Raw genomic sequence first — 26,269 nt, 5'->3', positions numbered from 1 at the left:
AATTCATTGCTGTATTTTTTAAATTTTTAAAAATTTCCTTCCTTGGCTCTAAAGCCTTTCAAAAATCCCCCTCCCTCTGCTGTATGCGCTCCCTGGGGTGAATGCTTAATATTGAGTTCGACTTGGGCTCGGCGATTTGTGATCGGGGTAAATTGTTTGAAAAAGACGTGCGTGGTCGGTCCCCAGTGAAACTCCCGTTGTACCGTGACAGTTGGTAGGCAGGGATTTTTTTTATTATTTTTTTTTATGGCTTTAACAATATCGTTTGAAACAATGATTGCTTCCTGCTATGGAGAGGCCTTTTGTAGGGTTGTGTTTGCAGCGTTGACGGCGGTGTGTTTTTTTTTTAATTTATTTTTTTATTATTGCCTTTTTTTTGGCGGCGTTTTTTCGGAGGGGTGGAAAGCAGCGGCTTGTGCAAGGGGTTAAGAAAAGTGGGCAGGAGGCAAAGCCTTTAAATAGAGCCAGCTCAAACCAACCTCTGCATACCGCTGAGCTGAAGAAAGAGGCTGTTGAATCTGTCCCAGCGTCCTCCCAAAATAAATACTCCCCGGTAAAAATAGCACGATTGGCCATATTTGAGGATCCAGCTACCACCGGCACCGACGTCTTTATTTTCCTCAGTGCAGGCCGGGCTCTGCCCTGGAGCCGAAGGCACGGCCGAGCCTCCTGGCCCCTTTCTCTGGGGATTTTCCGCGGGTCCTCGCCCTCGAGGCCACGTTTTGGAGGCTGGGAGCCCGTTGTTGGGAGCACCCCGGGGCTGCCCCGGGTTTGGGGGTGTGCGGTGGTGGAGCCGGGCAGCTCGGGGATCCTTCCCCGGGGAGGAAGGTGGCGGCTGGCGGTGGCATTTCAGCCCCGACCGCGGCCGGGAGGACGGAGGTTGTGTGGAAAGGAAGGCCGCGGTCGATGGAGGCAGGCGGCGGAGTCCATTAAGGCAGGAGCTCGCTCTTTGGAGCCCCTGGGGTGGGAAATAGGAGGGGTTTCTGCCTCGGTTCCTTCCCCACGCCACCTTCCTTGGGTACAAGTGAAGCGAGCGTCCTGGTCTCGGCCTGATCCGGCACCGGCGTGCTGTTCTTGGCAGCTTTGGGGTTTGGGGGAGGTGGAGGCTCGCGAGGGGCTGTGGCCGTCCCGGCAGTCAGACACTGAGAGTTTAATAATAATAATAAAAATCTGTTTTTCGCCACATACTGAGGTATCCTTTTCTTGGGTGGGTGTCTGGGGTGTGTGTGGGGGCCAACCCCCAGTCTGCCTTTGGCTCACACAGCCTCTTCCCCTAAATTGTGCTTCAGAAACACTTCCCAGAGCCCAGAAAAAGGGACGAGCGGAGCCGAATTTGCCTTAAATCCAGCTCGAGAGCAGCCCCTAAAAGCAAAGCAGGTGGGCAGAGGGGAGCGATCAGTGTTAGCTTGTTTCCCTGCCTCCCCATCAGCATGTGCACTGAAACACAGGGATTATTGGGGGCCAGAAACCACCCCCCTGCTCCTCGGGTTTAGCTCAGGGAGAAGTTTTCCAGCACAGCAGCGTAGGGGGGGAAATATCCAGCGCCCAGGGTCACTTTGCTGTGCCAGCAAAATCCCCCTGCAGGCACCCTGCTCGCGGCGGCGCGGGGCTTCTGCTGAGACCGTATGTTTCTGCAGGATCTCAGGGCGTGCTGCAGCACGGACCTCTTCTTTTTTTGTGTTTTTTCTTTTTTTCTTTTTTTTTTTTTTTTTTTGGGAGCGGGGGGATACTGCGAGGGAAATAGCGCCGTGTGTAATGGCCCTTGAAATGGCCGTGCCCCCTCCCTGCCCGCCCAGGGGGTGGTGCGTGGGGGGCTCGGGGAGGGGGGGGGCATGGCCCTGTAATGCTGCCAGGCGTGAGGATGGGATGGGGAGGTGTCTGTGTGTCCCGTCCCCACCCCCCCCAGTCACATAGGGCCCCGGTGAAATCGGATGCTCGCCTGTACATCATCCATCAGGGCAGTGAGAGTGGGTGCGTGGGGCTGGGGGTGTTGAGCTGTCCCTTTATACCCCCTGTCCATGGGGACAGAGAAGATGCTCAGCCATTAAATGATGCCCCTGCTGCTCCCCTGGGCTTTCTTGCATGGGGGGGGGGGGAATTCAGTGTTTTTGGGGGTGTCCCACAACATGCCATGAGGGCAGGGGTGACTTTGTGCTGTGGGGAGCGCGTCCTGGTGCCGGCAGCCCCCTTATCCTGGTGGCTGGGTGGGCTGTGGGGTGGCACCTCTGTCCCTAGACCCCGTCAAGTTCCCATCCCCAGTGCCCCAAGCAGGGACGTGCTTGGTGCTGGTGGGCTGCGGTGGTGGAGAAGAGAGAGGAGGGTGTGCAGGGCTTTCTGACCCCTTCCTGGGCTGAATGGCAGTGCTAGTAGAGATGTGCTCCATCCGCAGGGCTCGCTGCATCCCCAGCACCGTTGCTACTTGGCAGGGCTGCCCCAAAGCCGCTGGCCCCAACTGTTGTGCTGGAGAAAACCTGACCCAGAGGGGATGCCGGTGTTGGAAATCCTATCCTGGGGCACGGGGGGAGGGTGCCCGGTGTTGCCTGCTCTGGGAGCAGCTCCAGCGCTTTCCCAGCAGCTGTTGGAGAAGGGGGAATTGCCGGGAATTGATCTCACTGCAGACAGGGTTAGCAGAGCAGGGCTTTCGTAAGGGCAATTTCACATCTCCTTCCTCGGATAACCCAGGCTGAAGCTGAAATTAGTGTCTAATTATATAGTAAATAACCCCAACCCTGCTGTTTCGCCATCTTTTGGCGAGTAGGGAACCGAGCGCCGTTTCAGGGCATTAACCTGGCGGGAGCCTGGTAGGTGAGCGTGCTGTGGCTGGGTACTGGTGGATGGAGCATGGGGTCAGCGAGCGGCAGCAGGGCCCCATGCACCCCAAAACCCGTCGGGTTGAAGCTCAGGGTGGGCACTGGTGCAGGGACATGGGGCCAGCCCGGTGGGTGTGAACGCGGAGCTCGGTATCGCGATCCGGCATCACCCTCTGATGGTGCCGGAGACAAGAGCCCGCTTTGTTCTGCCCAAACCGATGGCACAGCAGGCACTAAACCGACCCAAAAACGTGGGTGGAGTGAGGTGGGGGGGCTGGGTTTGTGTTTGGGTGCTTTCACCCTTGAAAAAGGGCTCGCCACAAGCAGTGGGATGGTGCAGCTGGGTGCCTGCGGGCCCAGGCGGCCCGCGGTCTGTCTCCGCTTTTTGCTCGCTCCGCTTATCTCTTTCTTCCCCCCAGCCTTTAGAAGCCGAGGGGATGGCTGCCGGCCTCCTCCTCTCCGTGTGCTGTAGCTGACGGTGCTGGGAACCGAAAGGTTTAGAGCTGGGTGTCTGCTGCCTGCATCGGTGGCGATGGGCAGAAAGGAGGAGAGGCAAGGGAGGGCTCGGCAGTGCCGGCTTGGTGCAGCAGAGGCTGGTGGCGGTTTAAATCCGTGAAGACTTGAAATATCAGCAAAAGATGGAAGTGACCTTGGGAATAAACGGCGTTGCCAGCACAGCAGTGGCCAAAGAGCCATTTTGTGGGAGCTGGATGCAGGCAGGCTGAGCGTGGTGGGGTGGGAGCTGCGAGGAACGATGCGGTATGGTCGGGAGAGATAACGTGCTTTTGTGGGGGAATAACGGGGCGATTTGAAGGCTCCCCGGCCCTTCTCTTGAGATCTGTATCCCCGGCAACTTCTGAAAAGGTGGCTCTTGCTCCTGCCACCATCCATCTTCCCCTGCCACGTTACCGAGAGCAGAGATCTGCTCTTGTGTTTCGTGGTTAGATATATTGCCTGCGCCTTCCTTTCTGCCCCCGCTCCGTTCCAGAGCGCCATTCATTTTCAGCACAGTTCCCTGTGGCTTGAATACGCTCTTAATACGTTTGGTTTAATCCCTTTTAATAAAATAATTTAAAGGGCTGCCGTGCTTGGGAGGAAGGGGTTCGGAGGGATTCAGCTCTCGCCCGTGCTGCTTGCGGTCCGCAGGCAGCGGTGTTGGCCGCGTGCGAGTGGAGCAGCGCCCGCGTTACCCCGCGTAGTCCCCGCGGCTCCTGTGGCCTCCTGTCCCTTCTGCGCCCCGATTCCCAGGGCGAGGAGGATGATTTTTGGCAGGGAAGGCTCCGGCCAGGCTCCTTCCTGGGGCTCCCAGCCGTGGCGAACCCCCCGAGCACTTTTCCCCCCTCGTTGCGCTCAGCCGGGCGCGCACATCGCGCTCCGCTCCCTTTGTGCGCCGCGCGCTGGGGTTTCCCTTTGCAATCCCAGCGCTACAGCGGGGCTGTCTGCGTAATGAGATTAGTGACACAAAGCGGCAATTCTTCTGCTGCTTTTCATGTATGTTCAGGGCTTGTGTGGGATCGGAAATTCCTACTTTCATCAGATGAGCCCTCTCTGTAACTATTCTGCGGACGGACCTTCCTTCCCTCGGCTCCAGCGATGACATTCGTGTTGGCACAAGCATTTCAGACTTTCCCCTCCCGCCTCCCTCTGCCTCCGCGTCTTCCCAGCCTGAGCCATTGTGAATTTTATCTCATTGTGAATTTTATCTTCCCTTCCCCGAATCTCGCCGTCAGTCCAAGCTGCTTCCATTTTGCGGAGGACTGGAGAGCTCGGTGCCCTTCCCTGGCCAGGCTAAAAGCTGTTGCAGGGGGAAGGCAAAAGGTGCTCTCGGATTGTGCAAATGCTCCTTGGTTCCCCTATAAGTGTGCGTGTGCACGTACAGGAGACACACGCAGGGCTTCACTTGATGGAGGTCTCGGCAGGGGCTGGCTGTCCCTGCCTTGTGTCAGCCCCGTGTCATCGGGGCCAGGTGGGAAATTTGTCAAGAGTCCAAAGGCTGTGCTTAATTTTGAATGCGGATTTGCATAATTCATCAGGAATTAAATCACACCGCCATAATATTTGCCTCTGCGTTTATCTCCGTGCATCAGCGCGGTGCTCGGGTGCAGGTCCCCCTGTGCCGCGCGGCTCTGCGCCTTTCTGCTGCAGGAGCGGCGGCGTGGGCGATGCTCGGGAGGACGCAGGGCATGTGGGGAGGGCAGGAGCTGAAAAAGGGCTGAACAAGGGAGAGGGGGGCAGAGGCTGGGCTTTTGAGCTTGGTTTCGTAAGGAAAAGAGGCTTACAGGATTGTGGTCTGTCGGCGGGTGGTGTTCTTCCACCCCAGATGCCCGCAGCCAGCTGCTGAATTTCTCCTGGGGTGGTTTTGGGGTGCTGTGGGGTCTGGGTTAGGGCAGTGTGTTGGCACTGACGGGTGCCTCGGGCTTCACCACGCGCTTGCCCTGTCCCAGCCACACCGCATCCAAGTCATGAAGCTGGAGTGGATCGGACCTCGTTAGCTCGTCACTGCTAAACGAGAAGCTGGCGAGGCGCAGGATGCGAGCGGTTGGTGCCGGAGCCCCGGAGCTCCCCTGGCCGTCTCCAGCCCGCACCGTGAGATCCTCTGGGAAGCCGCAGCTGTGGCACGGAGCTGGGAACGCCAAGTCTGGCGGCGTTGGACCAACGCTGGCTCTCCTTGGCGGCCGTTTGGGGAGATGGAAAGCCGAGGAGAGGAGAGGGCACGTGGCATTTACCTCCCCGGCTTCTGGCGGGCGCCCCGGCGCGCGGCCGCGGGGCTGGCTCCTGCCCATCACGCAGCGGTGTTTAATTTCTCAATGGGAGGGCAGGGAGATAATGCTGCACGGTCCCATTTAACCTGCTGGTGACCTGGTCTTAAGTCATTGTGGCTGAAAATAGACTGCGTTCCCTCCAGGGCATGGCTAATGGCTCTGGGAAAGCTGGGATCTCTCTTTGAAGGCTGACTTAATTGCTGCTGGCAGGCACTCGGTGCAGGTGATGTGGGGACCGGCACCCGTGCCATCCCACAATAACCTGCCCCCACCGAGCGCCTGTAGCTCTCCTGGCTCTGGCAGCGGGTAACGAGCTCCTTCCTAACGAGCGAGGGCACGGGACGCATGGGCGTAGCTGGGTTAATTGCGCGGGCAGGGCTCGGCGAGCCGCGGGAGCGGGGGCCCGCTTGTTTGCTGCTTCTGCGCCCATTTTCAGTAATTAAAAAAAATCAAGAACGACGCAATAAAAGGAATTGGGTTACGTTTCTGTGCTTAGGAAGGATGGCGAGCACATGAAACTAATGCGTACGTGTCCTTGTCGGGAGCAGAGCCAGCCCTAGGACCCCCGGGGGACAGCTCGGTCCCCAAGGCTTCTTGGGCAGGTCACTGTAAGCCCTGCTAGAGCGGGCTTCCAGCAGCCAGGTCCTTCCTTCCTGGGGATTTTGGTGAGCAGTCTGGGAGTTAAATGAGTATTTTTTTAATTCCCTTACAGCATCTTGCAGGACACGGAGCCGGAGAGCACGCCGATCGCTCCTTGCAGCGTGAGGACTCTGCAGATGGGAGGGTTTGGTGGGCGCCCGCGGGGTGCCGGGTTTAATTACACCTCCGTCACAGGGGAGGTGTCGGATGTGGCTGGGGGCACAGAGGAGATGCTGCAGCACTCGGTGCTGGCCCGGGAGGGCTGACACTGTTTGGCTGTTCTCACGCTTTGGGGTTGATGTGGGGCGCGTGGGAGCAGCTCGGCTGTCCTCAGACCGGCCGCGGCGGTGCCAGGCACGCGTCCTGTGGTGATGCTGCGATCGCCCGACCCGGCAAGCGGAGAGAGACAGCCTCAAATCGAGCTGTGTGGGAGCCTGCTGGTGTCTCCAGACAGAGCTGTCCTTGTAAAACAACTTGCCAGGAAATAACCCCGCCGGCAGCCCGGCTCGCTCTCCCTGTCCTCTCCATCCCCTGTGGGCTGAGAACACAGTGGGAGCTCGCAGAGCTGCTGGGGAACACGGGCTGAGCGGGGACGTGCCCATGGTCCCGGCGGGATGGTTTCCATCCTGGCACGAGGAAAAGCCACCGTCCTTCTGCTAGCGGGATGCGTGTCCCCAGCTGGGGACGGTCCTTTGGGGCATCCCATCCCTGAAACTCTGACACCTTGCATTGTGTTTGCTTGTCGCAGGGCACAAACCCAGGCAGGGGCTGAATCCGCGGGAAGCCGGAGCGCACGAGCGCAGGTCCCTCGAGTGCTCGTGGCCGCTTCTTCCCCTTTTCCTCCTCGTCCTCCTCCTCCCTGGGGCCCCGTGAGCGCTCCCGGGTGAGCAGGAGGTGAGCTCTGGAGCTCGGCCGGCGGCAGGGAACCCCGCATCCTGCCCCGCTGTGTACTTTGGCCGCGGGAGGCCGGGCAGGGCGGTGATTCACGGCGAGGGCAAGGACGGCTGGAGGAGCGTGGCACGGCCGCCCGCCCGGGGTTGCGCGGGCTGCCCGGGGAGCGCGTGGCGTTCCCGTGCTGACGCAGCCGCCAGCAATAGTAAATATTGAGCAAGAGCCGCGTAAAAATAAAACAGCCTGGACGCGGAGTCCCACGTGGAATGAAATCAAATTAAAAGACAATAGAGGTCTGCGCCGGGCCGGTGGCGAGCTCGGCTCCTAAGGCAGTGGTTTTTGCAGCGTGGTCGTGGTCGGGCCGGCGAAGGCTCTGACTGCAGCCCCCCTCCGGAGGACCCCGTGTGTCTGCGGGGACCGCCCCAGCTCTCCTGCAGAGATGAAAAGGAGTTAAATTGATCGGGCTGTTCTGGATGAGACCGAAGCCCTTCAGGGGACACGACTCGAGGCTGTAAATTCAGCCCTTGGAGCAGCTGCCAGCCCCGTGGCACAGGGTGCCGGTGGGGCAGGGGCAGGTTTTGGGGCAGAGCAGCTGCAGGGGGCTGCAGGGACGGGGAGCGGCCGCTGCTGCGGTCCTGGTGCATCTGATCCGGGGGCTTTGGTTTCAGCCCGCCGTGTTCGGGGGCTCGTATCGCTGTCGTCTCGTGTATGGCACCGAGTCAAGGCGGCTCCGGTGCCTTGAGTGTCACTAGAGCCACCCTGGCGGGCGGGGGAGGAGGTGGCAAAGATTTACGCCGTCAGCACTCCTGGCTCGCAGCTGTTGGCGAGCCGTAGGCGCGTGCACGAGGAGTAGCCGCCGCCGTGCTGCACGCCCCTGGGGCGTGGGGCAGAGGCGGGGAGCTGTGTGTTGGGGGGGGTGGTTCCCAAAAGGGTCTCCCCCAGGAAGCTGGCAGGAGGGGACGGGGGTGTATGGGTGACGGCGAGCATCGACAGCCTCCATCCGCGTCGTGGGGGCAGGCTGGCGGCTGGATCCTTGCTGTTCCCCTCCCTCCCTGCTGGGCAAAGGGGACCGCTGAGGGTGTAAGCGGTTATCCAGCTGCTTGTGCCATGGGCCGCTGTCCCAGTTGGCTGCTGTGTTGTGCTGTGGGCCGGACTGGGGGAGAGGTGACCGTGTTCCCGGTCAAGGGCTGCAGCTCCCAGTGGCCAGGAGAGATCCCAGCTGCGAGGGGCTGCGGTCTCCCTCGGGTGTCCAGCACTGGAAACACACGGTGAAAATAAACCCGTGCCGCTGCGCTTCCCTTCCCTGATCCCTTCCACTCTGGGTTCAGGCTGGGGGGGCCGTGGGGTGAGCGCTTTTCGGCTGGGGCCCCTCGGTGTCCGCAGCCCCTTGCATCACCCCAGCCCGCTCCCGCTGCCACGTCTGTGCCTCGTGGGCTGGGGAGGAGAGGCGAGGTGCTGGCGGTTGGCAATATTTCATAAGTGGCAGAAACCCGTAACGGGCAGACGGGTGCAGGGGTGGGGTGGGGGGGTTGCTTCACCTCTTCCAGAGTCTTCCGGTGCCGGGGCTGCGGTTTTTTCAGGCAAAAAGGGCTCGGGCATGGGGCCTGGCTTTGGGGCGCTCTGCGGCCAGCTCCGCACGTGGCCACCTGGCCCGTGCAGGACATCGGGGCTGTCACACAGCTGCGTCCTGCTGCCCTGTTCCCTTTGAGGTGACGGCAAAGGACCGGAGAGCCGTCCCCAGGCATGAGCAGAGGCTTTGCAGATGCTGTTTCTCCCTGGCGCATCGGTGATGCTGATGCTGCCTGGCGGTTGGGAAGGTGGGGAGCGAATTCCCCATGGAGGTGCTGTCTCTGCGTTGTTCCCGCTTGCTGGCCGTGGCCCTTGGCAGGTGCCCGAGCGAGATGTCACCTCCGTGCTGGGCTGGCAGCGAGGGGACGCGGTGGAGGTGCCGGCCGGGCTGGGGTGGAGCAGCTTTCCCAGCGCCGGCACACACACGTGCCGCACCAGGCATGTCGTCTGGCTCGTCCGCCGGAGCCCTGTCCGGGGGAAATGTGTGCTCAGCTCCAGCATACCCCCTCCTGCCCTGCTCTTTCACAACCCCGACTTGGCCGACTCGTCTGGCTGGGGCAGAATTTCAGGCCTGGGGACTGCCGTGAGCGGAGGGGCTGAGACGAGGGAGATCTTGCGGGCTAAAAGCTCGGGGCGATGGCTCCTGGATGCTCTCTTCTCCCGGGGAGCTTCGGGCAAACTCCAAGCGGGCTGAGCACGTGGGGCCCGTCCACTTCCCCCAGCGCGACCTCCAGCCTCCAGACGTTTGGCGTGCGGTTTGTGCGGTCGCTGCTATCTCCTCTCCCCATCGGTCGCGTCCCCTCCCGGCGGTGACTCACCCGGCCGTACCTCTTCCCCGTGCCGCCTCGGAGAGCCGAGCGGCGCTGCAGTTGTGTCAGCCCAGCTGAAAACATCTGCGCCCGCCGAGTTCCTCTAATAACAGCCCTCCATTGATAGCTCCCGTGTGAAGCAGGTATGTTTTTACGGGTGATGGAGGCAGGGGAAGATGATGGGATGTGCCCGTTTTGGAGTCGGGAAGGAGAGCACGGGCGTGCGCCCCCGCTCCGTGCCCACCCACCACCAGAGGGGAGCTGAGCAAGGGTGTGGGTGTAGGGGCATCAGGAGCTGCAAGGAGGCTTTTTCCACCTCCCCTGGCTTTTTTCCTCATTTGGGTGAGGTTTTCCAGGAGCGAGAGGGCAGTCTCTGTGCTGGTGGATGTGTGTTTTTGGTGTGGTGGGGACAGGGGGCACGAGCAGCGGGCTGCAGGAGCGTGTCTCAGCCTGCCTGGCCTCGTCGGCACGTCCCTGGGCAGAAAGGATCCTGCGCTGGTTCAGCAACCGCCCTGGCCCCAGGCAGAGGGAGACGGTTGTGGTTTCCCCCTCTCCCCTCCCTTTCCCCTGGCAGCGGGCCGTGGTTGGGGTGAGCTGTGTGTTGCTCACTGCGGTAGAGTTTCTCCCCTTGGCATCGCTTTCTGGCGCGGAGATCCAAGGAGGAAGCAGCTTGCCTGCAGCCACCTCCTGCGAGCGCGGCTCCTCGGCGCCTGGAGGAACCGTATCGCCTCCAGGACCTGCCCGGGGCGGCAGGGCAGCAGGTTTTGGGCTGTGTGAGAGTTTTGGGGCAGCCTGGGAGCAGGAGGACTTCATGAAGGGGTGCCTTGGGGCTGCGTTTCCATCGGGTTCATCCCCTGAAAGGATCTGGCCCCGTTTTCTCCTCCCGGCCCCGGCTCTGGCTGCTGGTGAGGAATGGGACGAGGCTGTGGTTTGGGTGATGAAGCAAATCCTCGCACATGCCCGTGCCCTGTTTTCCCCACCTGCAGAGCTTTGGGATGGGCAGTGAGCCCCCGTGCTGGGATTAGCCTTCTCCCAGCAGCAGCGCTGCTGCCAGGGCTCGCAGGGGGTGCTGGAAGGGGTGCCCAGCGCGCGGGGCTTTGGGGCTCGGCTGCTGCAAACCTGCCCCGTGCTGCAGCAGGTGGGTCCTGGGCACGGGAGGTGACAGAGCTGGGATGCTCCCCAGCTGTCTCCAGACCTAAGAAGTGGAGCTGGAAATGCTCCTGTGTGAGGGTCTTGGGGTTAAAAAGGCGAGGAGTGAATGAGTGTGCGCTCACGGTGCCTTTACAGCATCCTGCACGAGATGAGTTGGCAAGTTTTGGCTGCTGGGAGCGGGCTCTGCGTTGAGCCTCGTGGGCACAGCAGCCGGGAGGGGTTGGTGTGAGGGTGTTAACACTGGAACAGGGCGAGCAGCAGGAATTGGAGCCTCCTGGAGCCTGGTGGGCTGTAGGTTCAGACAGGCACCGTGCGGAGCGCTGCGTCGGTGAGGCAAGCGTGCCGGGTTGCAGAGGTGCATGGAAGAGGTCGAGGCTGTCTAAATAATGTGAAATATTGGGTAGCTCTCAAGATGGTGCTTCACGTGCAGCTTCAGTCGGTTGAACCCGATATCCTCGTGGGTTTTGGTGTGGTTTTGTTTTGATCCAGTTGGATGGGGGACTATTGACAAAACTCATCGTTGCCTGCTTGCTTTCAGTGGGATTGTTGCATTCGGGGGGAGTTTGTTGCTAATGGGATCTGAGAGGAAGGGTGGAAGCTTGCAGAGGGCTTCACCACCTCCTTCAGGCTCTCCTGATGGCTTTTATCCAGTCTTTAAATGGTGGCACAACCTGGGAACCTGCTTCAGCACGTTCATGGGGCAGAGCGCGGTGCTGGGGTGTGCAGTATCGGACGGGTGCCGTTTGGTGGCAGTGTTGCAGAAGAATTGCTGCCTGTAGCCAAGAGCTGCTTTAATTACTGCTATTACTGTGATTGCCTTCACCAACACAACGCTGCAGCTGGTTATTCACATGAGGACGTTGCTGGGGGGCCCACTTGCAGCGGAGTCAGGCTGTGCCCAGAAAGCAGCACCCTGGATTCGCAGCGCACCGGCTGCCGGCTTGGGGTCCCTCAGAGGTGCTGCCGGGCGAGGGGCGAACTGGGGGACCCCGAGGCGGGTGGCCAAAAGGGGGGGGGACACGAGCAGTGCCCCCCATTACAGGCTGTGCCCTGCCTGCTGTGCCACGTGCCTCCTTGCAGCCCCCGCTGCTGGCGCGCGAGGGACCGCCAGCCCCAACAGTCTGTGCTCCTGCGGGGCTCGTTCCAACGCGGCGTGGCTGAAACATGTTTCCCTCTTCTGTTCCCATCTTCCTGCAGGCTTCTCCCATCTGCCTAACGGGCTCTACCCGTCGTACATTCCCCTGAGCCACCTCGAGCCCCCCAGTGCCGGCAGTCCTCTGCTGGCCCAGCTGGGTCAGCACAGCCTCTTTGAGTCGCAGAAAGGTGAGTGGGGGTCCCGCCTGTCCTTCCCCTTGTCCGCCCCACAGCACTCAACACCTTTGGGATAGGGGACATCGAGGGGAGAGCTGCACCCCCTGGAGTTATCGCCAAGGGATATTTCTTGGGTTTTAGCAATTCTGAGGTCTTGAACGTGGCTGTGCTGTGGGGAACGTGGCTGGGTTGCGCCTTGCAGCTCCTGCATGCTGCTGCAGCAGAAGGCTCGGTGTGCAGCAGACGGGGTTGTCCCGTGTCCCACCTGGGTCGTGCAGAGGTTCCTACCCCATCTCCTCTGGCCTGGCCCTTCCTGGTCTCTTTGACTCACTGCTGAGACATCCTCAAAACCCGATCCCTCCCAGCTGGCCACCGCTCCCCTGTCTCTTCTAATCTTGTCTGCCCTGGTAATCTTGTCTGCCTTTGCTCCGCAGATGGCTTCTACCTGTCCAGCCACGCGGGCCAGTCGGCTTTGCACCCGCAGCCGCCCCTCTCGAGGACGGCGGGCAGCCACACGCCGAGCACCCTGCTCCGGGAGAAGGACCTCGGGCAGCTGCACAAGAGCTCGAAAGAAAGCCTGAAGGACCCCGGCGGGAAGGAGCGGGGATGCCGGAGCGATCTCTCCCTGCCCTTCGCCAAGAAGGAGGGCAAGCCGAAGGAGGAGCCGCGGCCCCGCAGCGTGGTAGACCTCACGCAGGACACCAAGCCCGACAGCGACCGCAAGGTGAGCGTGGTGGAGAAGGCGGTGAAGGTGGGCGAGCGCCTCTCGCCCTTCCTGGCCGAGCACTTGCCAAACCGGGGCAGCGGCGGGGGCGGCGGGGAACCCAAGTCCAAGAACCCGCTGCAGAGCTCGTCCCTCAGCAACTGCAATGGCGGCGGGGACCCCATGCTGAAGGTCCTGGGCGCCGAGCAGGACCGCTGTGCCAAGGACCCCGCTCGGCACGACGAGAACATGAGGCCTTCCGCGCACGCCCACGCCGAGCGGCTGAAGCGGGGCGAGCCCCTGCTGCCCTCGGTGGGTGCTTTGCACGTCTCCTGCAGCTGCCCGTCCCCGCACCCCTCGCAGCCGGGGAAGATGACGCCCGCCACGACATTCCCCCCGCAGCCCGTCCATTCCAGCATGTACACCATCTTCCCGCCGGCCAAGGAGCTGGGGAGGGAGCACAAAGTCATCGCCCCCACCTTCGTGCCTTCGGTCGAGGCCTATGACGAGAGGAGCGGGCCCATCCAGATCGCCTCGCAGGCCCGCGACAACAAGGCGAAGGACAAGGACCTCGGCAAGGTGGGGGTGCTGCAGTCGCCCACGGAGCGGTGCCTCGCGGACGCCTCCCGCACGCTCTTGTCCCAGGACTTCTCTTGCCACAGCGATGCCAAAAGGATGGAGGCGCTGAGGGAGAAGGGCTCGGTGATCAGGGCCAACTCCATGGCGCTGAAGAGGCAGGTCGCTTCGGAGCCTTTCCTCAACCGGCCGGGGCTGGGCTCTCCAGAGAGCAGGGAGTTCCTGGCCTCCAAGGACTTGCTGAAGCCAAGTCCGGAGGCAGAGCATCGCCCCTGCGAGCGGGACCGCTTCCAGCGCTCCGGCTCCAAGGAGGCAGCAAAAGTCTACGGCACTTTGGACTCCTCTCGGCAGCACCTGGACCACGGCCAGCTGAAGCCGCCCGAGCAGAAGTGGAAGCCCTTTGAGATGGGCAACTTTGCCACCACGCAGATGGCCGTGCTGGCCGCCCAGCACAACCACGTCACCCGGGCCGAGGAGGAGGCCAAGAAGGTCTACCTGGACCCCAGCGGCTTGCCGCGCTCCTCGGTGGTGGGCTCGCGGGGCGCTGCCGACGTCCTTCACCCCACGTCCCACGGCGAAGGCTCGGCCATGCAGAGCCTCATCAAGTACAGCGGCAGCTTTGCCAAGGAGACCGCGTCCCGGCAGAGCTGCGGCAAGAAAAGCCCCTTCGGCGGCTTGGGCAACATGAAGTTGGACTCCTCGCAGCTCGGCACCTCCAAAGTGCAGCAGCTGCTGGCGCAGCAGCCAGCGAAGCAGCTCAAGAGGGATCCCGAGAGACCCGAGAGTGCCAAATCCTTCGGCCGTGAGAGCATCAGCTCCCAGGGCGAGGTGGAGGTGAGGCATTTGCCCGTCGGCATCGCCGTGGCCGTGGCCCGGCAGAAGGACAACAGCAGCAGCAGCAGCAGCAGCAGCAAGCTGGCGCCCAGCCTGGCGGACCGGGATCGCTCGCTGTCCCTCAGCAGCATCAAAGGTGGGTTCCCCAGACCCGTCCTGGGGCTCTTTGCACGGATCTGTTCGGTGGGTAGAGCAGCCCAACGCAGGCTGCATGGCGTGAGCTGAGTTGGGCATCGTCACCTCCCTTTGCTTCCTGTTCCCAGCCAAGTTTTTGTTGTAAACCACGGCAAAGTGGGGCTCCTCGTGCTGGTCCTGTCCCCATCCTTGGGCTGCAGTTGTGGCTGCACCGTCCCTGCTCCAGTGGCACTGGTACGAGTTTGCCCCATGCAGTTTGGCTTCTCCAGGGACCATCAGCTACAGCGGCGCTGAACCGAAGCCCAGAGCTTCACGAGTCTGCGGCGAAGCCAAGCTGGGCCTTGTCAGAGGCTGCTGGCTGGGCCTGGGACCTCAGCCACCCATGCAAGCGGGAAGGAGGAAGGGAAACTCCTTGCCGACACCCTTTTTCCAGCTCTGTCCACTTCCAGCAATCCCTGTCCGTGGGTTTGACTCCCGTTAGTGCATGGAGTGGTGCCAAAGCTGGCAGCCGGCGAGCTCCCCGCCGTGGGAGCTGACAGCCCGCGTCCCGCCCGCCGCGCGGTCCCTGCCTTTCCATTTTTCCCATTTTTCTCCCGTCACCCCCCTCTCCCAAACCTTCACCCCCTTTCCCGAGCCCCTCTCTGCGTTCCCGTCGCCCTCGAGAGCCGCCCGAGGAGCTCGTGGGCAGCACAGGGAGCCGTTTGTTCAGCCCTTCCATCGCCCAGACCCTCCCGGCTTGCGTTAAATGTAATTTACTGAGCCGAACTAAAAGGCTGCAAACAAGGGCTGGATTCTGGCAGGCCCCCAGGCCTGTTGCTAAGGGATGCAGTTGGCTTTCAGACAGAACACAAGACTGCTTTTCTCCTCCTCTCGCCCCCCCCAAACGCTGCCCCCCCCACTTTGTGTGCCAGGAGATATTCATCTAATAACATTAGCTTGCTTGCGCAGAGTGGACGGTGCTTGAATGTTTAGACCTTTTAAGAAGGAGAAAGCAGGCTTTAGTTGGCTAATCTGTAGTATTTGGCAAGTGAAATGCAAGTATTTAGTGCCGGGCATCGGTCGTCAGGGAAACGGGCCTGAGCCTTTCCTCTGTGCATAACTGATTGAATTTTTCTATGCGGGCCGTGCGTCATGTTCGTATATGCGGACAGAATGATCATTCACCGCCGGGACAATCGGCGGTCTGTACAGAAAAGGGACCGTCCCGCTAGCGGGGCAGGGGCTGGGGAGGAGCTGCACGAATAAGAAAGGGTGTGCGCGCATGGGCGGTGAGGGCAGGGCAATAAAGCCGCCTGCAAACAGCAGATCACGAGTAATATGGATGGGAGAGAGAGGAGCAGCCCACTGGCGGCTGGCTGGGGACTGCTGCTGACCCTGGGAAGTCCTTTGGGACGGAGAGGCGTGTGCCGGTGTTTAAAGCATCTTTGCTTTCTGCCTGAAGCCCGTGGCAGGAGCCTGGGGAGAGGAGCCGGGCGAGATGTTGCCTTGTTCCTGGATTCCTTCTGACAGTAAAAGCTGAGGGAATTGGAGGCTTGACAGCAAAAAAACGTGGGCTGTCCAGGTTTGTGGAAATACACAGCGGAGACCTCCTTTAAAAGGCTGCCTGTCAGCAGCGCGGACTTGATGTTACGGGAGGCTTTTTCCTGTGCCAAACCTTATCCAGACGCCAGAGCCGGGGGCCAGGGTGCAGCCGTGCGAGGCCACCGAGCCCCGCAGGGTGCAGAGCATCGTCCAGGCAGGAGATGTGCTGGCAGGGAGCACCCAGAGTTGGGGGGAAGCAAGCAGCTTCCTCCTGGACCCACTCGTGTGCCTTTAGACCATCTGGCAGCTCGCTGCAAGCAGGGCTGGGATTTAGGGGTCACCCAACCATAGCACGGACAGGGAAATGTGGAAGAAATGTGTGTACGAGAGAGTACTTAGGGAAAAGAAAGCCTAAAATCAGGCAGCTGGAGACCTTGGATAAAATGAGAGGGGCCACAATACCTGGTCTGAGCAGGGCCAGCAAGAAGCAGCTGAGGGTGTGCTCCTTCCTCCCTTCGCAGACGCAGCTGCTGCCCTGCCAGGCTGTGTTTTAGGATTCTGGACGAGCCATTTCTTCATCCAAACATCCAGCCCCCTCTTTGGACTCCTGCCCTCATCTGCCATCTGTGCCCCTGCCTCACCGGACCCTTTCCTGTTGCATGGCATGGGAGGGGGATGCAGATGCCCGCTAAGGGGTTGGATTGCAGAGTGCAGCCCGCTGTTTTTCTCAGCATCTGTCGTGTTGCTGCTGCCTGCTGCAGAGGGACAGGGCTTTGGAGCACACCCAGTCTGGTTTATGAGAAAGAAGGAGCCTCTTAGAGGCACAGCTAAAATCCCCCTCTGTGAGATGTGCTCAGCATGACCGTGTGGTTTGATGCAGGGATTTAGCTGGGCCTTGTCCCCTTCTGAGATGGGAAATCCACCACTGTCCTTTGGCAAGAACGGTCCTGTTGGTCCTGCTGCTTCCAGGCTGGAGGCTCTCCTGTCCTGGGAGAGTGGGCAGAGGTGTTGAGTCAGTCCCTGGATGGCTTGAAAATACGGACCTCGAGCCAGGTGTAACTGCATGCTCCCAGGAGTCCCTTTTGTGAGAGCATCTTGGTCATGTAGGCAGCCCTGCCATGTCCTCTGGGGCTTCAACCTGGTAGTCTTGGGGAGGGAGAGCTTGTCCTGGGCTGCTGCTCGCCTCTGATGGCGCTGGGTGTCTCCTAGGGCACGGACGCTCGGAAGACGACTGCGGGGACGAGAGGAGCCGCCACCGGGACAGCCACCTCCTGGCAGGGCGGCTGGAGCGGGATCAGGAGAAGCTGCTCAGGTGAGGCTCGGAGGGCGATGGGGCCTCCTGCCGTGGCTGCCACGAGCCACGCTCAGGACCACGCTTGTTCTGCAAGCTGGCCCGTACCCCTGTGCCCTGTAGCACTCTGAGCCTTTCCTTCTCCCTCTTGCCTCCCCCGTGACCAGAGAGAGCAAGGAGCTGGCAGATTTCGCCCGGATACATCCCTCCGGCTGCGCCACCAACGGTTTGAACTCCAACCTGATGGTGACGGGAGGCCCGGCCCTGGCGGGCTCGGGGCGCTGGTCTGCAGACCCGGCTTCGCACCTGGCCGCGCACCCCTGGCTCCCCCGGACGGGGAGCCCCTCCATGTGGCTGGCCGGCCACCCCTACGGTGAGTGCCCTGGAGGCAGCGACGCGTCCACGGGGTGCCCACACCGCTATGATCCACTGCCAGGTATCGCTGAGCGCCCGGTGAGGCTGCTCGTTGATTGTAGGGGATAGGGCAGGGGGCGTTTCGGAGCTGTCAAATGGTGGGTGGCTTCTTGCATGGGTGGGAGCTGCCTGTGTCCCTTGAGTTGTGACCGTGCTGTTCCTTCTTCCAGGACTCGGCCACCCTTCCCTGCACCAGGGCATGACTCCAGGCTTCCCCCCGGCCATGGGGGGGGCCCTCCCTTCTGCCTACCAGTTTGCCAGAGACCCGCAGTCAGGGCAGCTTGTCGTGATCCCCAGCGAGCACTTACCGCACTTCGGTAAGTCCCGAGGAGGGGAGGTGGCTTTGGAGGTGGCTAGACGGGAGCGTACATACCCGTGGGGACCAGCAGCCGCAGCTCTCGGGTGGGTGTGAACCAGCTTCTTGGTAGGTGTGTTTTGGAGATGGAAATGTGTCGTCTCCTGCACTGGCTTCTCATTGTGTGGAGGAGCTCATGGAGTTTGGCTCTTCGGTTAGGAGAATCTGCTCTTGGGGTCAGCCAGGGACGGGCAAGCCAAGGCTGCCTAGAATCATAGAAACAAATAGAGAGCAAAGCAAGAGAAAAATAGAGAACAAAGCAAGTCAGAGACCCCCAGGACCTACACGTCAGTGGGAGTGGGGCTACAGAGAGCAAGACAGCACGCTTTCCCCTTTGCATTTCTGGTTGTGTTCTTGCATAGCTTGGTGTTCGGCATCCCCACACCGCGAGATTGGGGTAGATCCCCTTCCCCTGAGCAACCCTGAATCCTCTAACCCTCTAGCCACCCCTGTCCTCGTGCCTCCTTGACTGTGCCTCTGCTCATTTCCCCAGCGGAGCTGATGGACCGGGCACCCCCGCTGTGGCCCGCCATGTACCCCCCGACCAGGAGCTCCCTGCAGCACGCTCACCAGCTCCAGCTGCTCTCCCACCAGCAGCTGCTGCGGCAGCACGAGCTGTACATCCTGCAGCAGCAAGCGGCCCACGCCATGGAGCTACAGAGGAGCGCCCAGCTCGTGGTACGTCCTCGGGAGCTTCCAGCTTGGAGGCGAAAGAGCCTCGAGTTGGGGGGTCTGGGGGGGGAGAGCACAGCCACGCAGGTGTGGCAGGGGTGTCTCGATGGCAGGGGTGCACTGAGAAATCCAGTCCTGGTCCCCAGGAGCTGCGGTATTTAGTGCAGCTTGCAGAGGTGGGGTGGTTTTAAAGGGGTTTGGCATCAAGCCCTTGAGCAGTGGTGTCAGGAGAGCTGCCCAGTGGCGCATGGCCTTTATTCCAACCTTGGGATCGTTTCTGACCTGGGTGGTTTCATCCCTGGTCCCCTCCAAACAAACCTCCTGTGGCAGCTCAGAGGAGCAGCTGCGATGCTGGCAGCGATCTGGGTCCTGGAGGCAGCTCCCATTCACCAGGCAGTTTTGGCAGTCGGGAGGTTTCATTTGGGTGTGTTTTGCACCCAGTTAATTTTTTTGTAGTGGTCATCTGGTTTTCGGCCTTCGTTTTACATGTGTGCGTGCCAGTCTGGAGGCTTAGAAATAGAAACCACTTCTTTCTGGTTGCGATTGAAAGCTGAGACACCCTTCACGTGGCTCCTGGAGCTGGGGCTTCATAAAGAAAACTATTACAGACCTCATGATGAGGAATCTACATCTGTTCCTGCAGATGCATCCTAGCAGATTGTCGTTCAGGTGTTTCAGGAGACCTTTCCTAGCTCTGAACACCTGAACTCTTCTCGCCCTGGCACTTAGGAAGTGGTAGTTTGAGATCAGTGCCGCCCTCCATCAGATTGGCATAAAAATGGTGTCGCAGTCGGGAGCGTGTGTTTTATTGCAGTCCGCATTTGATACGATGAGGTTTTGGCCTCGTTTGGCGGTGGGCCTGTGCCGCTTTCCAGGAGCAGGCGGAGATGCCGTGCTGAGTTTTACTCTGTTCTTGTCGCAGGAGAGGTTGAAGGCAACCGAGCAGCGAGCGGATATGGAAGAGAAGGTGACGAAGCGGAGCCTGGACAGTGCCAAATCAGGCCTTTCCTCCTCTGCCCCGGGACTGGTGCACCGAAAACCTCCTGTGCTGTCTCCCAGCGCCTCCACGTCCTACAGCAAGGCTGTGAGTCCACCTCCCCTCTCTCCCAGGGCCTCACCCGTGTCTGTGCTCAAAGCTGAGGTGATCCAAAAGATGGAGGAGCCACCTTCGCAGCCAGCCTACTCCTACCCCGCCACCCCCAGCTCCCATCCTTCCAGCCCGCCCCCCGCCTCTCCGCCCCCTGCCCCTGCCATCCCTCCAAAGGAAGAGGCGCCCGAGACGGTGGAGAAGAAAGACCTGGAGCTGGAAAAAGAGGCTGCCGGTCCGTTTCAGGCCTTGTTCCCAGGTAAGAGAGCCCTGCTTTGGCAGAGTCCCGGTGTGTTCGTGCCTGCCTCCCTTTTTCTCCTCGGCTCTTTCCTGCTTCCACCCCTTCCCCTAGAGAAAACCACGTCGCTCCTCTATGAAAGGCAGGGGAGAGGCAAGGGCCGGGGTGGTGTGGTGGGCTGGGATCGATGCTGGGGTTGTAGGGGCACCTGGTGCTGAGGGCTCTCCTCTTCCCTTGGGTCGAGCCCGGGTTGGTTCCTCCAGAGCTGAGGTCTCCGTGGGAGAAGGATGCGGGGTCCAGTTGCAGGAGAGTGCTGGGGAGGTGCAGAGGGGGCGGCTGGGGTGCTGCTGCCTGAGGCAGAGGGCGGCATCGTGGCCAGGAGAGAGGTGCCCAAGCAGCCACCATGTGAGAATAGGAAGAGTTGAGAGATGATGGAAGCAAAGGGAACCCCTCTCTATGCCTTAGTGAGAGAGGGGCTGCTTTGGAGACCCGGCCGTTACACAGCCTGTCCCTCCTGATGTCTTGTAGAGATCCCCCCGGGATATCCATTCCAGTCCCTGCCTCCCTCCTTCGGAAGACACTATCCCTACCTCCTCCAGCCCACCGCAGCGTCCGATGCGGACGGCCTGGCTCCTGACGTCCCGCTGCCTGCCGAAGGCTCCGAGCACATGGAGCTTTCCCCAGAGGTCAAACCCATCCACCTGTCTCCGTCCAAAATGCTAGAACCCATCCAAGCGGCGGCAGAAGAGGAGTCCTTGGAAGAGCGGGTGAAATCGGAAGTGCAGATGGAGGAAAGCCAAGAAGGCATCTGCGAGCAGGACATGGGGGCCCTGAACATTGCCGCCTCCGCAGCCGTCCCGGTGCAGAACGTGGACAACTGCAACCTCCTCCTGCATCAAGGTGAAGCCCTGGGTGCTATGGAGCAGGACCAGGAGGACCTCCAGAGCTGCCCACCTCCTTACCAGGTCGTGGCCTGCCCCGCAGAAGCAGAGGCTCCGGCAGAGACGGGGAGCGGAGCAGAAGCCTGCTCCGTGCACATGGACTACGACGGCTCGCTCGTGCACGCGGAGACCGAGCCGCCCGAGATGGACTTGACGCCGCAGCGGGAGGAGGCCTCTGTAGCCATGGATCTGCAGAGCGCCGACGTGCCCTGCGGCAGGGAGTTCCCCAGCCTGCCCCCCGAGGAGGGGGAGCAGGGGCCGGAGATCCCCTCCTACACGGACGAGGCGATCTCTTGCCAAATGCCAGCTCTGGACATCAAGCCGGGCGACCCGCTGGCTGGGATGAACGCTCTGGTGGCCGCCACGGAAATGCCTCAGGCTTGTTCCTTGTTGACCACTGCCAGCGTCGCCCCATCCCAGGTGAAGATGGAGGTGTTACCTGAGCAGGCCTTGGAGCACTCCTTCCTGCAGGGGATCACTCTGCTGAGTGAAATCGCCGAGATGGAGCTGGAGAAACGGAAGCAAGAAATGCAAAGTAAGTCGTGAGAGCGCGGTCTGGCCTTGGGGTAGGTCGGGTCTCCCTGCGCTCTGTGTGCAAAGGCCCAGGTGGGGTCTCTCGCACCCTCAGCCATGCAGCGAGGAGCGATGCCCCGAAATTCAGGAGGAGCTGGCACTTTGGAAGGAGTTGGAGTAAGGATTTTGTTGCAGTAGGCCAAGGTGCAAGCGGCTTCTGGACTGCTCCCCCCTTCCAAAGGCCCTCTCCGTGTCTAGACAGCTTGTGGTATGCGTAGCGGAAACAGAGCCCCACTTGCTCGGAGCTGCCAGGGTAACACCCTTCTGGCAGGCACCGAGGCTGCAGTCTGTCGGGGTTTGGCACAGGAGGCCCCAGTAGCTCGAGATGATGCTTTCCAAGAGCTTGGCAGGTCCTGAAAAGATCTCACCTTCCAGTAACTTCCTGAGGCGAGTCGTGGTGGGAGCTGCCAGTTGCGCTATGGCTGGGTACAACGGGAGATCTCAAGTGGGGGTCGGGGGCATCAGGGAGGCTACATGAGCTGCCATGGCCCAGAAAGGGGCATCAGCCTCTCCTTGTGGGGCTGCTATTGCAGGATGAACCTCTCTAGCTTTTATTTTTTCCCCCCTGTCCTTCCCAGCAGGTCCAGAGAGTTTCCCTGTCCGGCCAACGCTGGAGAGTTTGCTGGCTGCCAGCACCCACATGCTCATGGAAGTACTTTCCACCCCCTTTATGGAAAGTCTGAAAACCATCCGGCTGCCTCGAGAGCTGAATCCCAACAAAAAATACAGCTGGATGCAGAAGAAAGATGAGCCCGTAAGTAGCTCCTAGCGCGGCTCAGCCCGAAAAGCCGCAGTGCATCCATCCGCTGGCCGCAGCTCGCATCCGGCTCGCGTCGCCCGTGTGCGTCCAGCGAAGTCTGCCGTCACTTCCCTCTGCGTTGGGAGCTGAGCAGGAGTCAGGGAGCTGCCATCCAGCTTCCTCCCTTGTTTCTGAACCACCACCATTGATCTCAGCAGGGCCCTCCGCAGCCCTAGAAGGGGTGTCTGTAATACAGAGCCAGCAGGAACTCGTATCTTAGCACTTTGGCGGGGGGGGGGGGGGATAAGCAAAGATAGTGGCAGCAGGGTATTTTTCCTTTCTTTTTCTTTCCTGACTCTTCCCCATGGGAGAGACTGACAAATTATTTTGTACCCAGCGAGTAAACGTTCCAAAACAGGGAATATTTTGATGTGCCTTTTTAAATAAGGGAGAAGAGGCTCCGTGGGTGTATGTTATGCTGTAGGCTATTTCCCAGGGTTGCTGTCCCTCAAAGCTCTTACCATCCCATGCACAAGCCACAGAGCATCTTTGCTTGGCTGGTTTTGCTCTGGTACAGCTCTGGGGTGGGGGCGAGGGTGCTGTGCTCCACTGTAAGCACGGAGGGTGTCCCTGCCAGGCTGCAGATCTTGGCTGCTGCAAGGTCACCCCCAGTGTGCGCCACCCCAGACTAGATGGGGCCTGGACGTGCCCTGACCTTCTCCTCCCCACCCCAGATGTACTCCATCAAATCAGCCATCGAGAACATGGACGCGATGGAGCTGGACTACAGGATGAGGCTGGCGGAGCTGCAGCGGCGGTACAAGGAGAAGCAGCGGGAGCTGGTGAAGCTGCAGCGGCGCCGGGACTCTGAGTAAGTCGCAGGCTGTTCACCCCGTCTTTTTTTTTCCAGCTGGGCACTTTCACTGCCTCTTGGTCCCGGAGAGAAAACAGCCCTCCATCCCTCCATTTCCTCTCCTCGCGGTATGGCTCGCCAGAGCTTTGCACAACACACTCCTAGGCTATGTGACACAGCAACCTGAGCACTGGTGAATGCAGCTGGGAGACCGTATTAGAGACAACCTTGGCTTCAGCAGCTCAGTTTAGCAGTTCGGTGACAGGCGAAGGTTCTGGGTTGGCTCCCGTTCTTGCTTGCTTTCAATTTTTTTTCCCTTTTTCTTTTTTTGGATTTATTTGCTTTATTTTTTCTCTTGTTTGTTTTGCTTTTTTGGTTGCAAAATTCGATTTTTTTTTTCCTTTGCTTTTTTTTTTTTCGTTGTTGCCTTGGTTAACAGTGAAGCGTGTGGTTTTTTTAAAGGGAAAAGCATGACGAGAAAAGTAGAAGCTTGGCGAGAAGAGGCCCTGGAAGGCCCAGGAAGAGGAAACTTGGATCAAGCGCTCTGTCGCCCATTAAGGAGAGAGGGAAGAGTGACAGCAAGAGTGGAAAGTAAGGCTGGAAATTGGGGAAGCCGGGAAAATGGCAGGGTCGCTGCACAGGGTCGCACTTGGGGAGAGCATCTCGGACGCAGTGGGGGCGACGTGTTGGCAGGCTGGCTGCTGGCAGCAGCGGTGTTGTTTAACGCGAGGGTGTCTTTGCGGTGGGAGCACGGTGCTGGCCTCCTCCATCCCCGTGGGGAGAGCACGCGGCCGTGGTGCTGGGTGCAGGCAGGGCAGGCAGAGCAGAGCTGCGGTGAGATGGTAACGGAGCAGCCAGCTGGGCCTGGAGGTGAGCTCTTGGTGATGGGGAGCGTCCTCGTGTGCTGTCAGGAGAGCGGACGGTGTGTGCAGGTGCTGCAGAGCTAATTGCAGAGATGCTGGTGTCAAAAAAAGGGAAGGACCAGGGCTAGGTTATCTGCTTTCTCGGGCCTTTCTGCTGCGTTTCTTCTGTCTTCATCTCCTGTGCCTTCCATCAGTGGGAGTTGGTTTGGCCTGACCTCTCTCTTTCGATTGTCTGGGTCATTCTCTCTCCTGCTTTTTTCTCTTTTGCAAGTCCAACTACCCTTGTTTGGATGTGTGGATCACAACACCACTGGCCATCCAACCACCCGTAGATGGCCAAGCCTCTCCAAAAGGAAGGCATCTCTGAGCTGCCTCCTTGGGTGCTACGTATTTTTGCAAACATCCTTTCAAGACTACAGATTAGACTCAGGTGCCCAGCTCCCACTGACCACGTGTCTTTGAAGATCTGTTCTCTCGGTGGCTCTGTGTTTTGCTCCTCTTGTTTGGATGGCTGGACAGGCTGGAGGCGCCCGGAGGTGGCTGGAGTTGTGCCTGTGTGCGTGCATGAGCGTGTTGTGTGTGCACGTCCCTATGCTGCAGGAATGCTAGAGAGACCTGGTGTGGGAGGTGAAAGTGCACCCTCAGCCAGGCCCAGGGCCTGAGGTGTTGGTTTTCGTGTTGGACAGAGGGGAGGGGAGATGCCTGGAAGCTGAGGAGGCTGTGTTGACGTGGGCAGCAGGCTTAGCGTGAAGGAGGTCGTGTGAGGGAGCTTTTAATGGAGGCTTGGTAGAGGTCTTGAGGTGTTGACGGATCTGTCCATCCATCAAATAGCTTCTGGAGACAGCTGGGGAGCAGTGAAAGATGTGCTTCTAGTCTCACCTACATAACTTTTTTATTTTTTTATTTTTATTATTTATTTATCCTCTCCTCACCCCCCCCCCCCCCCCCCCCCAAATCCTGGAGAGACCAAAACCACACACTGTAAACGCCTCTTACACTGGGGCCAGGCTTGTAAAGTGGATTGCCTGTCCTCTGAGCAGATTGGTCCTCACGGTGCCCTTGTCCCTCCATGCTTCCCTGCGTGGTGGTTCCTTCCCACCTCCTTGCTCATGCCCGAGCAGCCTGGTGCCCAGGCGGTGCGGCACCTCCCCGGGCGTCTCTGCACCTACAGAGTCCATGAAAACAGAGGTGGGAAAAGACCTACGGGCCAGCTCAGTTGTCTAGCCTTCCCCCTGCTGATCTGTACCAAATTGGGCACTTTTCAGTGGCTGTTACTCCAGACACTTCCTTTCAGGGACCATCTTGCAGATCTCTGATTTCAGGCACCTCATCTGTGCTGGTGGCCAGGAGTGTGCAAGGAGGGCTCCTTGGCTCTGTTTGGTGGAAAACAAGAGGCAGGCCCTCACTTTGTCCAAACCGCTGTCACTGCAGAGTGGATTTGGCTCCTGTTGAGGATCCCTGCTGTCCTAGGAGACATTTAACCTCACTTTTGAGCTTGGAGGGGATCACAGGGAAGAAAGCCCCCCCACCTTGACCCATCCTGTGCTTGGCTTGCAGACTGAGCAAGTCCTTGTTGCTCTCCGAAGACTCTGAGACTGGCGAGGGCATGAAGAAGAGGCACAAGGGGGCCCTCCCAGAGGAGGACGAGGATGTGGAGAGCAGCAGTGGCAAGATGAAAGGAAGGAATCAGAGCTGGGAAGAGCACGATGTGGCTCCCAGCTTCTCAAACGAGGTCAGTGCCCTCATGGGGAATGCAGAGCCACGGGTCAAAAGCAGCTCTTTCCCATTTTGCCATCGTTGGCTTGTGCTGAATAACTCCTCCTGATGTTACAGCATCTGCTCTCAATTCACCTGAGTTCAGATGCTCCTCAAGGGAGGGCTTTCTGCAGTGGAGGGGTGTTCACAAAAGCTAGCATTGGCATATGGAGGTTGGGCAGGTCTGGTAATGGGTAGAAGCGAGCACCTTTGAGCCAGCCAGAGCATTGCAGTGTTGCACTAGCTCTGAATTCAGAGGAGCGTTTGCCTCATTCCTCTGGCTGTGAAGGCAGCAGTGGGGGACTGACTTTCTGAGCAAGGGAGTGCGAGCTCGCTATTTTAAATGCAGGCTCTTCTTCTGCTCCTATTGAAGCAATGAGGTATTTACTGGAGCTTTAAGCTGCTGCTGAAATCAAAATGCATACAGGCAAAGTACTGAGTTACAGCTGCTGTTATCTAGCTGTAGCATGTGTAAAGTAAATTTACTTTTTTTCAAGGAGCAGAAAATAGGGAACGAGTATAACGGCCCTGGCTGTAATGCAGTGGTGCTGATACGCTTGCTAAGAGGTATTTGGGTCTTCTTGGCATCCCTGCCACTGCAGCTGGTTACTTACATGGAAATCTGTATTTGGCTGGAATTTGGGGTGAAGAAGATTTTTAATCCTTTAGAGAAAAGCTTATAAAACCAACCCAAATAAATCCGAAAAACCAGGAGGTGAGAAGAAGAGAACTCCAAATCATTTTGATTTGTGAATGTATTTGTTTTGGAAGAAAAT

General features: G+C 59.7%; 1 protein-coding gene across 4 annotated transcripts in view; it reads left to right on the top strand.

Moving 5' to 3' along the window:
- The window catches only part of TNRC18 (trinucleotide repeat containing 18), a 51,627-nt gene that overhangs the window by 2,808 nt on the left and 22,550 nt on the right, over positions 1–26,269 (top strand). For 2 of the 4 annotated variants that reach the window (XM_040574200.1, XM_040574199.1), the window contains exons 2-13: positions 11,830–11,955; positions 12,378–14,192; positions 16,922–17,024; positions 17,171–17,376; positions 17,588–17,734; positions 18,266–18,450; positions 19,367–19,790; positions 20,298–21,245; positions 21,862–22,037; positions 22,757–22,893; positions 23,338–23,466; positions 25,296–25,470. In XM_040574200.1, coding sequence (XP_040430134.1) covers positions 11,830–11,955; positions 12,378–14,192; positions 16,922–17,024; positions 17,171–17,376; positions 17,588–17,734; positions 18,266–18,450; positions 19,367–19,790; positions 20,298–21,245; positions 21,862–22,037; positions 22,757–22,893; positions 23,338–23,466; positions 25,296–25,470 — 4,571 coding nt within the window. The remainder of the gene's footprint in view (positions 1–11,829; positions 11,956–12,377; positions 14,193–16,921; positions 17,025–17,170; positions 17,377–17,587; positions 17,735–18,265; positions 18,451–19,366; positions 19,791–20,297; positions 21,246–21,861; positions 22,038–22,756; positions 22,894–23,337; positions 23,467–25,295; positions 25,471–26,269) is intronic. The other 2 variants (XM_040574201.1, XM_040574202.1) reach the window with 2 other exon arrangements.

The sequence above is a fragment of the Cygnus olor genome, chromosome 15 (assembly GCF_009769625.2).
Source record: "Cygnus olor isolate bCygOlo1 chromosome 15, bCygOlo1.pri.v2, whole genome shotgun sequence".
In the NCBI taxonomy this organism is placed as follows: domain Eukaryota; kingdom Metazoa; phylum Chordata; class Aves; order Anseriformes; family Anatidae; genus Cygnus; species Cygnus olor.
Note: the sequence above shows the minus strand (reverse complement) of the source record. Positions and strands in the feature narration are given on the sequence as shown.